The following is a 16,208-nucleotide window of genomic DNA, read 5'->3' as shown; positions in this document are numbered from 1 at the left end:
ACAATCAGGAGCCCCGAGCTGGCCTTGCTACAGTGGCAAGAGCAGATGTCTTTGTGCCCAGCTCTTGGGCCGAAGCAGGCCCCTGGCCCCACTCCTGCCAGGGCATCCCAGGCACTGTCCCTGTGAGGCTGGGCAGAGGACGAGGGGTGGCATGGGGAGGGCCCTCCTACTGCAGGACATGGCATCTGCAGCCCCCAACACACCTCGGATGGTGGGAACAGGTGGGCCTGGGGGCAGGGCACCAAGAAGCCCATGTGGGTGGCACGAGAGCGGAGCCCTCCACCCTCCAGCCCACCCCAACTTCTGACACCTTGGGAGTGGTCCTCGACCCCTTAGAACCCTCACCACTGCCACCCAGCCCAGGGAACCGGCCCAGGCTGACAGACCCCAGACATGTTTGAGTGGACTGGCTTGTTCAGTCTTGGGATTTGGTCTCTCAGCAGAGGGCCCAGCGTGAGGTTGACCTTCACTTCAGGGACAGCACCAGGCCCTGGTAACCCCCCGTGGCCAGCCCCAGATATGCCACTGGAGGGGCAGAGGCAGAAGCCCAGGTGGGACAGCAGGGACTTCACTCCTTATGAGGCCTCAGTTTCCCCACCTGGACGTCTGAAGCCTCCTCAGCTCTGCCCCTCTCCAGCCCTAAGTGACAACTTTCAGCAGCCCTTAGAGCAGCACCATCTGCTTCTGCAGGGATGGAGGAGGACACACTGGCACAAAAAGCAGGGTTCTCCAGCTCAGAAAAAAGTACCAAGCCCCTGACTTCAGGATGCGCAATGGAAATAGGGGACTGAGACGGGCCCTGCCCCTCCACCCTCTGAGCTCCTTCCCCGGCAGGCTGGTCCCCTGCTCCACTCCTCACGCAGAGGTGGGAGGAAGTGAGCACAGCAAGGAGGAGATGGAGTCAGGGCCTCTCCCCAGGGCTAGAGGGCCCAGCCTGCCCCCTGGAGGGAGGCCACTCTGTAGCCCCTTATTTGGGGGCCTTAAGGATCCAGAGGAGGAGGAATTTGGCCAGTGTCTCTGCTGGAGAACGACCCTGTCCCGCCCTACCCCACACCCTGCCCTCCAAGCATGACTCTAACACTGCTCCTCCCCCTTCCACCTGCTGGCTGGTTCTGGCTGCCCCAACTGGCTGTGGGCTCCTGGGGGATGGTGGAGGGAGTTCTCCAGGCCTGAGAGACAAAGGGTGGTGGGATCTCCTAAAAGAATAATGGAGGCCAGAAGGGGGTTACTAAGGCACAGCTCTGGAGCCGGAGAGACCCCACCAAGTTGGCAGCCCCAGTAGAGCATGGCAGCACCCCAAGGGCCAGAGCACCCCCAATCCCAGAGCAGGGGGAGCACATGGCTAGAGCATGGGGCCATACCAGGAGACTATGTTCTGGATACGGTTCTGTGAAGACAAGTAACTGCCCCTCGCTGTGCCTCAGTCTCCCCATTGGTACCATCTGTATGACTCGCGGGGAGAGCAGGTGTCTTAGGGGCCCTGCCTGATTAGGAAGGATTCCCTAGTGGCACTGCCTTTACTTCAATCCCTTGCCCAAGCCTGGGGAGATGATGCCAGCCCACAACGCTAACGCCTCTGTTCAGCACAAGCGTAAAAGTCACCGGGAGCTGAGGGTGACTGCCTTGGCAGAAGCTGGGGCTGCCCTGCCCTGCCTCCACCCGGCACCTACAGGACTCCTTCCTTGCCCACGGCAAGCGGGTAGTGGGTGCTGGTGCCAGGAGAGCTTGCCGGCAGGTCCTCCCAGACCTCCTTTCCTGCCAGTCTCCACCTGCACCTGGGCCCTTCTCCTGCTTTTCTAAGCCTGTTAGCCCTGCCATCCCTCCACTCCCACCATCAGCTCTCCACCCTGGAAAGGAAAGAGTCATGGGTGGGGGGCGTGTCCCCCAGCCCATGGGGGATGAGGAACATCTCCCCGCCTGGCTGAAATCTGCACAGCAAACCCAGAGAGTACCTCCCAGCTTAGACTCTTCCTCACGCTAAGAGTGCCAAGGAAATAAACTCCCTGTTCTCAAGACCAGTTAGGGAGCCACTGCTCCTACTGAGGGATGGGAGACCCCAACATCTCCCCAGACTCTAACCCCCTCACACCCCCTGACCACGCCCGGCCCTCAGCAAATCTCAGCTTCTCCGAATCTTTCAACACCGCCCTGGGCTCTGCAGCAGCATGAGGGGCTGGGCGCCCGGGCTGCGGCCACCCGGGCAGCGGCCCCGCCCCTCCCCAGCTCCCACGCTCTACCCGCGGAGGCTAGGACCCCGGGATCGCGGCGTGGCCCTGGACTCCCCTGCCAAGACCCGGTTCCTACAACCGTTTTTGCAACCACGGTAGGTAATAACCGAGAAGCTCCCGCCCTGGGTCCCGGAATCCAGCGCGGGCGGGCCGGGGGTTAATTATTAACTTCTCCGTGGACACCCGCGCTTGCTCACCCAGCCCTCAACCCCTAACCTGGGGGCATGGGCAGCCCTCACTCCAAAACACACGGACCGCCACCCTACTTCCTGGAAGTTCACGCCCCTGGAAGTTCACGGTCCAAGGGACCTCGGACCGCTCCTCGTAGCGATGCAAAGTGAGGCTCGGAGACAGGGCTCACAGGCCCAAGGTCACCCAGCAGGCAGCGGCCGGCAGGGGGAGAGCGGGCCTCCGGCCAGCAACTTTCCCGGATCCAGGAACTCTCCTCCCGGCCCGCGGCCCCCGAGTCCGGTCCTTCCAGCCGCCCCCGGGGCGCGCAGGGTCTGGGATCCTCCGCAGTCCTGGCCTCCGGGAGCCCCGGCCAGGGCAGAAGGGGGGTTTTCCAGGACCTCGGACCCCGGCCCGGTCACGCCCCCGCGGAGGCTCCAGCGGCCCGTAGTTCCCAGGACCCGCAGGTCCGGCAGGAAATGCCACTCACTTAACTCTTTCCCGCCTGGGACCGCCCCGGGCGCGGGTAGAGCTGGGTCGCCTCCGAGCCGGTACGCGGACCTCGGCCGACGCTCCCTGGCGCGCGGACCCCGCCCCGGCCACCGCGAGTGGACTCCGGGCCGCAGTGGCCGCGCTGACCGCACTCACCAGGTAGTTCATCGTGTCGGGTCGGCCTGGGGCCCCGGCTCCCCGCAGGGCGCACAGCGAACTGCCCGCGCCGCGCGCTCTCGGATTCCCGAGAGCCCCGAAGCCGCCCGGGTCCTGGTCCGACCGACTCAGCCACCTCGCCGGCCACTGCCGCCGCCGCCGTCCCCGTACACAGCCGGTCCCATCTCGCCCCGCCCGCCACCGCCGCCGAGGCCGGCGGGCCCAGCCCGGCTCCCGGCATGCCCAGCCGCGCGCGCCCATTGGCCGCTCGGGCTCCCCATGCAAATGAACCGCCGGCTCGGGGGCGCGGGTGGCTGCGGGAGCGCGCGGGCACGCGCCGCCCAGTGGGACCGTCCCCCACCCCCCACCCTTGCACCCGCGCTAGGCTCCAGGCGCCTGCCGGACACGCGGGATATCGCCTTTTCTCCGCACGCCCGTCCCTGCCCTCCACCGTGGGCGAGAACGCGCCCCTCCTCAAAGGCTTAAGCCTTCTTCTTCTGGGAAGACTGCCGGGATTGCCCTCCTCCCCCGTGGCCGTTGCAGCCCCGAAGGCACCCGCCTCAAGTCTGCCTTCCCCGCCCACCAACCTGGGGCATTTCACGCGTGTCCATCCGGCAGTCCGACTCAGATCTGCATCTAGAGGGGCATGCCCCAGCTGGCAGAAAACTAATAATACGACCACCGCACCGACTCTGGTCAGGCCTTCGGTGTAAGAGCCCCAGGATATGAAGACACAGCAGGGAAGCTGGGGACTGCGGCTGTCCCAGTAATCTAGGGAGAGTAGAACCGGAGCGCATCGTGTTCTACCAGCCCTGCGCGGGAGGCTCCAGAGCACCCAGGGACAAGAAGCTCGCCATCTCCCACCTTCTCCTCTGAATTGAATTCAGTCTCCTCGAAGTGTCCCCCACTGTCTTGGTGCTGCTCTAGGAGATGTGCCCCTACCCCAATCCCTCAGTCAGCCCGGTCCAGGGCTAACGCCTGTGCCCCAACGACTCCTGTTTCAGCAACAGGGGGTGGAGGGATGCTGATGAGAATGAGGGGGAGGGAGGAAGCATGACAGGGAAACTGAGTGGAGGGTGCCTTGGTTCTCCTGAGCTCCCCCTCCCTAGGGGGCAAGTTGGTGACTGTCACCCCACGTAGCCAGCCAGAGTCCCTGAGCACAGTCCAGGTTTTGCACAGTGGTCTGCAGAGAGATCTAGGATGGGACCTCTCCAGAACTAGACTGTCCCATTTGCTGAGTGTGTAAGACACCATCAGGCAGCTCGAAATTCCAGGGAAGCATTGGGGCACACCCTGCAGAGAATCCTCGGGCACGGCCTATAAAATACATACAAGCCCACGGTGCACCCACAGGTGCCCCTCCACCTGACACCCAGGGATGGCCGACTCAGCCTCTCGCCAGGTGTGCTACCTTGGCCAGGCCCTCTCCCATCTGTAAAAGGAAGGAGCTGGGCTAGGGCACCCCAAGTCTGGCTGGTCACAGGTCCCCTGGAGAGCTTCTCAAAAAACAGATTCCTGTTTTTTAGGAATCCCCTCCTAAAAAACCCCTCCCACAGGTCCCCTCCTCCAGGAATCCCGGGTGTGGGGGGAATCTGGACATCTGCATTTCCCCCAAAGTTTCTCGGGGAACCACTGGACAGAACTCCCAGCATAGGGTGTGGGTAAGGAGCAATGGGATTTGGACTCAGTGTGACCCAGAGTCCTCAAGAAGGAATGGGACAACTAGCTGCTACCCTCTGCCCTCCTCAAGACTGGACCTCCTGTAACCTTCAAAACAGCCCAGTTCTCCCACAGAAGAGCCAGCTCTCAGGGGAACACTACCTAGGGTATCCTCTCCTGCTTGTTCCCAAAGGTGTGCCCCAAAGTCAGAAAGGAAACTGCGGGCTCAGCTCCTCCGAAACCCTGCCCCTGCCCCTGCCCTCAGCCTGGCTGGCATTCCAGGTTCCAAGGAACCAGATCAGAACCAGCTGGGCTGTGTGTGAACATCTGTCCATGCTGGGAGCTGGAGGGAGTCCCTAGGTTTTCCCCGGGTCTCCACTCCAGTGGGGAGTGGGGTGGGGACCAGGCTTCACAGCCAGACAGCAGGAGGACTCTGCAGGAATGGGCAGGGACGCAAAAGGGCTGGCCTTACTCCATCCTAGCTGGCCTTGGGAGACAAGAGGAGGCTGCCTGCGAGGAGGAGGACCGGAGACCCTCCCTCTCTGGGGCCGGATTAAAGCAGCGCTGGGGGCGGGGTTGCTCCTGTGGGCGGGCAGGCGGGGGAGGAGAACCCAGCTCTGGCCCAGGCATTTCAAAAATTTGCTGCTTTTCCACTTAAACTCCCCGCCCCCCCCCACCCAAGACTGTGCCTCCCAGAATGGCATTTCCGCTTTGGAATCAAGGCCCCAGGATCTGTGCCCCACTGTGCTGCAAGGGGAGTAGCTGGAGGGGGAGAGGAATGCCCCCTCCCAGGCCTGCCGAGGGGGAGTGGGGGAGGGGCACCCACTGGGCAGGCTCTGGCTGGGATGTATGGGGCAGCAGACCCTCCCGGGCCGACTGCCAAGTGACACAGCCCCCAGGACAGCATCCAGGCTGGCCCTGGGCCAAGGTCTCTATGCCCACGTGCTCATTTCATGCCCGCAGTGACCCTGCAAAACAGGCTTCACGATTAGCCCCGTCTTCCAGAGGAAGAGGTTGAGACCCAGTTTACTGCCCCTTGCCCCACCCCACAGACTTCAGCCATGGAAGGGAAAGAACGGGTGGCCACAGAGGGACAGAGGGGATGCTAGAGTGCAGTCCACCCTGACTCCCCTGCGGCAGGCAACTTCAGGACAGGGCAGAAAGGACACTCAGGAAAGCCAAGGACCCTGCCGCATTCAGAGACCCCAAAGGACAGGCAACTGAGACCCCAGCACCACCCTCAAACACAACTGAGTTCAGAACTGGGGCCCAGGGACTTCGCTGCTGGCCCAGTGGTTAAGACTCACAGAGGGACGTTGGTTCTCATCTGCCCATTAAAGTGTCCACTGGGGTGAGGGCTGCTGCTGATCCTAGACCCTGAGTGGGGAGACCTGGCTCCTGCTCTCTGGGCTTTTGGGGTCTTATTCTCTAGGTCAGACCCACAGCACAAAGAACTATTCTTGCTTTAGCCCCAACAATGTCTGTGGCAGCATTTATAACAACAAACAAAGAGGGGGCATAACCTAAATGCCCAAGTACAGGGGACTGATTGGGCAACCAGAGCCTCTCAATGGAAGATTGTGCAGCTATTAAGATGGCCACTTTCAGAGACTAAAATCATGCAAGAAAATGCTGATGACCAGTGAAAAGAGTGGGCTAAAATGGCTTGCACAGTGTGACTCAGACAGCCCCCTTCCCCTCCTAAAGCCTTGGTTTTCCCAGCAGCACAGAGGGTGGCTGATGGCCGGCTCTGGCACCAGCAGCAGGAAAGGATTTCCTGAGGCCGGAGGTGAGTGCTGCCAGCCCCAGGGACAGGAAGAAATGATGTATCTGTAGGGCTATGGGTGTTGACGCCTTGCCCCTGGGCTGGCCACGCACACTGGCAAGCTCAAAGCCAGCCTGCAAGCCGGAGCCAGCCCTGCCTGGGCAAGGGTGGTGGGACCCCTGTGGATGGCCTGGAGAAGAGGCCAGCCCGCTGCATCCAAAACCACTGTCACACAGGCTGGACACCCCACACACCCAGTGTCAGCCAGCCCTCACTGCCCTCCTGGGGACCAGGATGGAACTACCACCACCCAGAGGCTCAGAGAGGGGCAGTGCCTTGCCCAGGTCACACCTCCAGGAAGTGACAAAGCTACAAAGTACAAATGTAACCGTACCTGGCTACCCAGGGGTGTGCCCACAGAACAGCACCCCAGGTGATGTCAGACAGAGCAGAGCCTGCACGCTTAGGGCGGGTGTCAGAGCCATAAAGAGCTCTCCCATCCTCCCCTGCTCTCCAAGGGCGGAGTAACCGTGGGGCAGTCTGTTTGTCACTGCAGTGGTGACTCGGACTGTGGGGGGGTGGGCTGTAGTCCCCAGCCTTCGAGTCCATTTAGCATCGTCCCAGGCCAGTCCCCAGAGACCGGGGTACAACGGCACGACCAGGACCGAAGGTGTGGGGACGGAGCCTAGGGGCGGCGGAGGTGGGGAGATGGGCCTGGATCCCAGCAAATCCAGGGCCCCCCGCCTTCCCGCAGCTCCCTCCCCTCCCGCTCTGGCTCTTTCAAGGACTGGGAACTGGAAGGAGCAACAGTCTCCCGATTCTTTTAATTGCTTTTCTAATTTGGAAATTAAAGAGCTGCAGAGGCACCTGCGGGGAGGTGCCTGCTTCAGCAAGAGGCTCTGCTCACAAGGCCGGGGCACTTCCCAGGGGCTCTTCGCCCCAGCCCAGGGTGCTGACCCTGTGGCCTGAGTCCTCCCTTCTCTTCGAACCCCCCTCCCCATGTGCCTCAGAGAAGCAAAAACCAGGCCCCACATGTGCATAATGAGAAGGCTGCCCTCCCTGGTGGCACTGGGACACCACTCCCTGGGTCCTCACCCTGCGGCAGCCACCTCAGCACTGCCTGAGGGAGGACACGGGGGTGGGGGAAGCAAGGGCTGGGGACAAGACCCTGTCCTCAGAGAGAAAGCTTAGCCGCCGGAGGCCCAGCTCAGGCTGACAGCCTGGGTGGGCAGGGCCCGGGATGTGGTCAAGAAGCAGTCCCAGCCCGCCTTCTGCGCCTGCCTCTCCCCATGGCAGCCAGCTCCAGCATATCAGGGCAGGGAGAGGGGGCGACTTCACATGCCATCTGCTGCCCCCCGAGCCTGCTTCCATAGCAGCACAGGTACCCACACCCACAGAGACCCCCAGAGGGGCAGCAGTGTTGGCCAGACATCAGCTGGGGTCAGGAGGCCAGTGGAGTCACAGGAGGGACCCTGAGAGCTCTGGGGGCAGTGGGGTGGGAGTACAGGAAGGCGTGAAAACAAAGAGAGCACAGCTACAGCAGCCACCGAGGAAGCGTGGCTTTTTCTCCCTCCTTGAACCGCACTGGGGGCCTCCCACCTGAGCCTGCTCCAACCTACAGAGAAAGGCTCCATGTGCCCCAGGAGACCCAGGCCCAATCCTCACCCAGGTGTAGCCTACAAGGACAAGAGTAGAGCCCATTAAAGACTCCACCTGGCATGGGACCTCAGCGGTCACTGCGCCTTTCGGAGCCTTGGTTAGTGCGTCTGTTAAATGTAAGCACCGCCGGAGCCCTGCCCGGCACCAGGCCATGAGATTGCAGGCACGTGCAGGCGTGGTGCGTGGCGGCACCTGGTGTCAGCAGCACGCTCACGCACCTCCCCATCACACACCAGCCCTGCCCTGCCAAGCACACACTCCCTTGGGCCCACAGCTCATGCACAAGTGCACTCCAGTAAGCCCTCCCTGTCCTCCCAGCCGCTGCTCAAGTGCCCTGAGCTTCCCTAGCCCCTGAACCACACGAGGAACAAAACCTCAACCTCGTCTGAGATTCTGCAGCAAAAATCGTTCTGTGAAGCCCTGTTGCCCCCAGCTCCACCAGCCAACACTGGGAAGTGGGCAGGGTCTCCCCGCAGCCGGGGGAGTGGGGAGTGGCTGGTTATCGGGCCTATCACTACACAGACTACAGCACCCACTCCCTGCTGGGATACGGCTGCGTGTCCTCAAGGAACTTCCACTCCAGGGCGTGTGAGGGGGACAAACAGATAAACATGGGAACACCTGTGGGAGAACCAAGCAGACAGCAGAGGGCAGACTGGTGGCAGGGGCTACTTTACACAGGTGCCGGGGGCTCCTCTCTGATGAGGTAGCATTGGAGCCGATGTGTGAATCTTTTGCTAAGGTTCATTATGCAGAAAAAAATAACAGTAAAGGTTTGTAAGAATAGCACAGGCATGCCAATTCCCTCGGTGTGGAAGAGCGGAGCACAGAGGTGTTAGGGAAGCAGGGAGTGGCTCTCAAGCAACCCTCCCTGCTCTTAGCTTCTTGAGTGGTGCGGTGTCCTGCAGGCTGGGGGCAGCCAGGAGTGCCTGCCTGGTGGGGTGTCTTGGCGGGCAGCCAGGGACAAAGCGGGGAGACCAGGAATCTGTCCCGACCAGGGAGGGTGGAGGGATAGGGTCAGCTCCCAAGACAGGCTCCATCCTCTCCTCGAAGCCTCTCCCCACTAGGACCTCTGGTGGGCACAGAGGCCTGGAAGAAACACAGGTGACTCAAAAACCTAAGACGCTTCACCTCATGGCCAACCTGGGAAGAGGGAATTCAAACCCTGGATACCTGGGGAGGGCTGTGAACAAGAAGGCATGTGGTCACACCACTCTGACAATCGTGTAACTTTGGAGAATCCAGGATTTGGGGGCACAGACGACTCTCTGGGCATGCCTCAATGCACACATGATTGGATATCAGGTTTTATAAAATACTGAAATAGGGTATTACACCACCCCACTAACACTAGTATGTTCCAGTATTAAAAATACACAGCACAGAAAGACTAGAGACAGATATCCATCAGCAAGAGAATGGATAAGTACATAAATTCATAGTCAAAAGTGGAACACTCAGCACAGCAACGAAAAGAGAACTACTGATACACACCATGTGGATGAAAATCTCAAAATCATTTTGCTGAATGAAAAAAGCCAGACCCCAAAGAGTATATACTATATGCTTCCACTTACATCAAGTTCAAGTTCAAGTTCAAGAACAGGTGAAACCATGCCATGATGAGAGAAATCACAATGCTGGCCACCTTAGAAACTAACACAACATTGTAAATCAACTATAAGTCAATAAAAATTAATTTAAAAAAAAGATCACAGGATAATCATAGCTTTTCTTTTTTAAAAAAAAAAGAATGTTGACCACCTTACAGGGGGTAGGGCACACTTGACTGTGAAGGGGGCACTTGTGAACTTTCTGAGATGATGGAGAGGTTCATTATCTTGATTTGATTGATGGTTACATGGGGTCTACATTAGTCAAAAGTTATTCAACTGTATACCTAACATCTTTCAATTTCACTACATAGAAAATCTACCTCAGGGACTTCCCTGGTGGCGCAGTGGTTAAGAATCCACCTGCCAGTGCTGGGGATATGGGTTCAATCCCTGGTCCGGAAAGATCCCACATGCCACGGGGCAACCAAGCCCGTGCGCCACAACTACTGAGCCCGCGTGCCACAACTACTGAGCCTGCACGCCCTAGAACCCGTGCTTCGCAACAAGAGAAGCCACCGCAATGAGAAGCCTGCACACCGCAACGAAGAGTAGCCCCCGCCCGCCGCAACTAGAGACAGCAGCCCTCATGCAACAATGAAGACCCAACACAGCCAAAAATAAATAAAATTTTTAAAAAAAGGAAAATCTACCTCAATAAGAGAGTCTCAACTGGTAAAAATAAAACAAAGCACAGCGCTTCCCGGGTGGCGCCGTGGTTGAGAGCCCGCCTGCCGATGCAGGGGACACGGGTTCGTGCCCTGGTCTGGGAGGATCCCACATGCCGCGGAGCGGCTGGGCCCGTGAGCCATGGCCGCTGAGCCTGTGCATCCAGAGCCTGTGCTCCGCAATGGGAGAGGCCACAACAGTGAGAGGCCCGCGTACCGCAAAAAAAAAAAAAAAAAAAAAAAACAAAGCACAGAGGAAACAATACATAGCATTAGGAATACCAAAAAATAGGTACTGCAATCCTAAACCCACCGTGTTACCCTTTTTGCCCTGGCTGTCAAGGAGCTTCAAGTTAAATCTGCATGCCTACCTTCCCCATACAGTACATATCTTTTGATGATCCCAGACTGTTTGTGTCTTTCACTATAATCTGCTTCAACTCCTTACTGGAACTCAGCAGGGTTTAAATAATAAATTAAAATTACTAAAAAGTTCCCTCAGCCTCTAATTCCCCTTAGAGAAAGGATTAACTTTAGAGCCACAACTTGTGACCACCTCTCCTGGCAGAGCGGGCATGCATCCCCACCTCCAAGGTCCCCAACCTGTCCCCAGGTCTTTTTCTTTTTTTCTTTTTTGGCCGGGCTGGGCAGCATGCAGGATCTTACCCCGACCAGGGATCAAACCCTGAGCCCCCTGCAGTGGGAGCGCAGAGTCCTAACCACTGGACTGCCAGGGAAGTGCCCCCCCCAGGGTCTTTTTTCTTGAAGAGAGGGAGACAATGGCCCAGCAAACTAAAGAAAGCCAAAGAAACAACAGGGTTAGACTAGGATGCAATCAAAGCAAGCAGTTGTGATGAAGCCAAGTCAGAGGCTGGGGAGGCAAAGAAGAGCACAGAGAGGGCAGGAGACGGGAGGGCAGGTGCAGCTCATGCCTCATGCCAGGCCGTGGGAGGCGGGGGGTCACAAGGTGCCACCCTCACAGCCTTGCGGCCCACCTGCGTCACCCACAGGCTTGAGCCCCCTCCCTTAAAGTGCCAGGACCCACCTCCGGCGTGCTCTCCTTCCCACCCAGGATCCTGCCTGTTCCATGCTGGCCAGGCTGCTGCTGACCACATCTGAAGTCAGGCTTGTACCCACCAATCCAATAGCTTCCAAAGCCGGCAACACTGCACCCACTCCTGGGGGCCCTCAGGGCAGGGCATCCAGCTGGTCTGAGGCACAGTGGACCAGATGGTGGCCCCACTGGAGGCCACTCTATCTGTGGGGTGAGGACAAGTACCTGTCCATCCAAGGCTCAAGAGGCAGGGGTCACGAAGGCAGGCAGGGGCAGGGGAGGGGCTGGGGTCATTCCACTGCTAAGGCCCTGGCAGGAACCGACCATAAAGAGAAAGCTACTGGAGGCAGGCTGGGCAGCGTGGAACATTATGGGGGCAGGGAGCTGACCTCCTCTTCCCAAGCTGGTCGTGCCGGTGCCAGGAGTGGGTCTCAGCCACTGCACCAGTCAACAGTGGCAGGATAAAGATAATAACCTCAACAGCAGTAGCTGCTATGACTTATTAGCCTCTTAGTCAAAGCTTTCTGCAAACCTCACCAAGTTCTCATAAAACCCCAAGAGCTCAGTGCTGTTAACAGCCCCATAACACAGAGGACACAGGCTCAGAGAGCTTCAGTAACTGGCTCAGACGAGCCAGCACCATTCATTCCGGAGCCCTTGCCCTCGACCCACCACATATCCTCCCCACCCAGAATTAGCCTCTCTGGGAACCCACTCAGTCCCCAACAAGGCTTCCAGGACAGTGGCTGGGATGCAGGCTCTCTGCACAGGGACATAGACTCCTATATGACAGGGGGCTCCTCGGTGCTCCCAGGGCCACTTCCTTGGCAGATGGCCAGGATAGGCTGGAGAGAGAGGAACCAAGCAGGCCTGGCTGGTCCTGCCCTGAGGAGCCTGGCAGCAACCAGATAACCCCAAGGGTGAATGCACTATCACAGATGGGAATCCTGGATGGCTTCCTGGCACGCTGCCCTCTGCCTGAGCGAGCAGGAGTGACGAGGTGAGCAAGGCAGCGGTTTAAGATCACTTCCTGCAGAGGGAGGGCCAGGCAGAGTCCAAGGCCAGCGGGAGGAGTGTGGCCAGAGGGGCGTGCCAGGTGCTTTGGAGACTGAACCGAGGACCTTGGACTTGGACACTGTCCTCTTTTGAGCCTGTTCTACCAGGCCCCAGATGTCCATGGCCTGGCTGCCCAGGCCAGTGGTGAGCCCAGGGCAGAGCCTCCCAGCTCCCTGGCCAGCTCTCCGGTCACAGTGGTGGCTGGCACAGAGCCAGGCACAAAGGGCACCCTGGGACCGCTGGCAGAGGTTCAACCAGGCGCCACCCCTGCCCCGCCGATCTCCACTGACTGCTGCCGGGGCCCGCAGGGCTACAGCCGCCCTGCTGCACAGCCCCGGGCGAGCTGCCTGGCCGCCCAGAGGCCCAGCTGCCTAATGTCCAGGGGTGCTGAAGGGGTTACCCAAACTCATGCTCAGAAAGCCACGAGCAGAGGGTTGCTCTCTCAGCAGGCTTGGCCTCTGTGGATGGCTCGACAGGCCACAGCCCCTACAATTAGAGAGGCCACACTCACTTTCTGGCTGTGGATCCTGACAGACTTGGTTCCCACCCTGGCTCCGTCTCTCAGTGGCCAGGCGACCCTGGCAAGACTACAGGTCCTCCCCGAGCCCAGCGCCTGGCACACAGAATGCACTCAACGCACGTCAGCACTTAGGTCCTTGAAAGGACCCATTCCTCACTTAATAAAGGAGCAGAGGCGGGGCTGGAATGGCTGTGCCCATTTCCCAGACCGGAAACAAGAGGCAGGAACAGAGAGCAGGCAGCTTCTCTACAAGCTGGAAGCTGGCTTCCTGCCTGACAGTGCCAGGGGGCAGGGTCACTCCAATGCCCACCAGGGGTCTGAAGGGGGTGGCACAGCCGTCTTCCTTCCAAATGCTTCCTGCCTGCCCAGAGGGAAGAGACAGTCCTGGGTGCTGACCAGCCACACCCAAGAAGAAGGCAGATGTCAGAGAGCAGCCAGGAAGTGCACCTCCAGGTGCTGTGTGAACCGTGCCCTCAGCTCTGGGCAGAGGAAGCAGCACGAAGCAGGGAGTCAGGAGGACCCCGTGTGCCTTCCCCCTCTCTGGGCCCCAGGCCCCATGTGGGTCAAATGACAGAGTGAGACAAGCTGATCCCTGCAGGGCTGCCCAGCTCGAACACTCAGGAGGTCACTCCTGTCCCAACCTGGCTCGCCCCAGCCTCTTCTCTCGCCATCACCTCCCACCCCATTCTGAAGCATTTTATAATTGCTGCGGGCCGAAGTGCCTGCGTCAGCCCCGTCCAGGAGAAGACTGCCCAAATGAAGGGGTATGCTTCAAACCCAAACGTGTCCGCGAGCGCCACATGGGCGGTCACCGTTCCGGGTTCGCAAAGCAGGGCTTGAGCAGGAGGCTGGCCTCGCCACTCATCAGCACATGAAAGCAGTTTTCCGAACATTTCATGGCTGCTCCCAAAATGAACTTCCTCCCCCAGTGCCACCAGTTCACACATTGCCCAAGGTCCCAGGAGACAGGCAGGGTGATCTGACAGCCCAGCATGTAGGGGGCAGAGGGTGAGACCCCCCCCACTCCCCTCTGCAGAATCTCCGACGGCCGTGGCTGCAGATGGGAGGGTGGCAAGCGACGTGGAGCCGGCAATGGTGTGTAGAGACGGAGCTGGACGTCTCCACAGCCGGTGTCCACAGCAGTGCCCGTCTGTCCAAATCACACCCAGAGCCTGGCCCTCCCACCATCCCTCTCTTGTTACAGATGGGGCCACTGAGGCACAGAGCCCAGGAAGGCTGCCCAAAGTGCTATAAGGCAAGGGGTCTGGGTGCCATCCCAGACTCCAGATCCGCACCTCTGCTGTGATTGTGGAGGTCACGCCAAATCAAGCGCAGACGTCCCAAACTTAGGCTCTCCAGCCTTTTATGTGGCCGGAGTCACATGCCCCATTCACTACTGCCCTGGAGACTCAGGCCCTCAAGCAAGCTCAGGTGGCCCACCTCATCTCTCTGGTCAGTGTCCATAGGATCAGGGCAGGTCCCCCGATGCCCCGAGCCAGAAAAGACCCAGAGCTTTGCAGGAAAGCAGGGCAGGAGAAGGGCCTGGCAGGCATTTTCTGTCTTCTTTCTTTCTAAAGATGAGGCAATTATGCTCTGAACCACAACAGATGGGGGTGGGGACTTCACATCAGCACGGTCTGGAAGCCCTAATTTTTTCTTCTGTAACTCTGCATTACTGCTTCTGGAGGCGGGCAGGAGCTGGGATCTTTAATTCCATAATAACAATGCTTTGCACTTACACAGCATCTCTCCTCCAGTAATCTCCATACACTCTATGGTGGGTAATTAAAAGTCCGCTTGCCCTGCCAGGAAGCCCCAGCTGTCTGCTTCACCGTAAGGACGGGGTCCCCCAACTGACAAGCATTTCCAGAAACAGGCCAGGGGGACAGGCGCGCTGGGCCACTGCCCCTTCCTGTCAGAGGGAAAGCCCCTAATGCAGCAGAGAAACAAGGGCTGGAGGCCACAGCTTTCCAGCAGAAGGTGCCCCTTCCGGGAATGAAGGAAGCAGGGTGTCAGCCCCCACCTCAGTCTGTGCATCTGTAAAGCGGGCTGGGGCCTGTGCTTGAGGCTTGGTGACCAGCGGTGGCCAGGATCACTTGCCACCCTCAGGAGGTGGGACTCAGATGCCTCCAGTTGCTGGCCAAAGTGTGGAGCCCTGGGGGGGCTGCCCAAGCCTGCCTACTGGGCTAGGAGGAGTGGGTGTCAGGTGAGAAGAGAAGCCCCCATGGCTAGGAGGGAAGAAAAGGCTGGGCCCTGAACCCTTGGGGGGTTCAGCCGCAGAGGTAAACTTGCCGGGAAAGTGAGTGCATCCGCCGGTTCTGGGGGGCAGGCGCAGATCTCTACCCCGCCAAGCTGTCCCGGGGTAAGGGTGTCTTGGTCTTGGGAGAGGTACAGACCAGGCTCCAGGCCTGGCCATCCCCGTGAGGTCCCTGAGCACAACAGGGCAGCTGTCCTAGGTGGTTCCCAGGGGGACTACGCAGACCCCGCCCCCTCACCCGGCCCAGCCATCCTGGAGGAGGGTTCCCGGGGAGCGGCAGAGACCTCTCCCCACTAGGCCTAGCCGTCCTGGTGGTGGAGGGATTCCTGGGGGACAGCACGGACCCCAGTCCGACCCTGCTCTCCAGGGAGAGGATGGAAAGAAAGGCGGGGACGGAGAGGCCGGCTTCGCGGAGAAACCCCAGGCTGCCCCCATCCCACGACGCGAGAAGGCCCAGGTGGGGCGACCCCCAGCCCGGAGCCCCGGCGGCATTAGGCCTGCAGCGGGCGGCGCGAGGTCGCGGTCCCGGCCGGCGGTCAGTACTCACCGGCACGGACATCTTGGCCGCCGCTCCCGGGGCCCGGGCGGGCAGCAGCGCCGGCAGGCTCCCGACGCCGGTCTGCCGCGCCGCTCAGAGCCCCCCGCGCGGGGTCCCGGCGCTCTCGGGGCTCCCGACTGGCTCCTGCGATCTCCCGGCGGCCGGACTGTCCAGCCGCTCCAGCCCACGCCGCGCATGCGCCGCCCCGTGCCGCCCCTCCCCCTCCCGTCTCCTCCGCCCGGGGCCGCGTTAAAGGCGAGGACCCCGGACCCCAGCATTTTTCTGTCGGCCCAACGCGGCGACGAGGCTCGGCCTCCACTCTTTACCCGTCCTTCAGGGGCCACCTCGAGTCGCAGCATCTCCTGCGCGCCCGCT

General features: G+C 60.1%; 1 protein-coding gene across 2 annotated transcripts in view; it reads right to left on the bottom strand.

The window, feature by feature from the left end:
* The window catches only part of BCAR1 (BCAR1 scaffold protein, Cas family member), a 35,663-nt gene extending 19,669 nt beyond the window's left edge, over positions 1-15,994 (bottom strand). The window contains exon 1 of one of the 2 annotated variants that reach the window (XM_081217238.1): positions 15,843-15,994. In XM_081217238.1, the coding sequence (XP_081073364.1) occupies positions 15,843-15,854 (12 nt within the window). In that variant the 5' untranslated portion in view covers positions 15,855-15,994. Of the gene's footprint in view, positions 1-3,044; positions 3,321-15,842 lie in introns of those variants that run through there. The other variant, XM_081217237.1, reaches the window with a different exon arrangement.
* Between the last annotated feature and the right edge of the window lie 214 nt (positions 15,995-16,208).

Source organism: Mesoplodon bidens (assembly GCF_964165515.1).
Source record: "Mesoplodon bidens genome assembly, chromosome: 18".
Lineage (NCBI taxonomy): Eukaryota > Metazoa > Chordata > Mammalia > Artiodactyla > Ziphiidae > Mesoplodon > Mesoplodon bidens.
The sequence above is the reverse complement of the archived record's forward strand: the minus strand, read 5'-3'. Positions and strand labels throughout refer to the sequence as shown.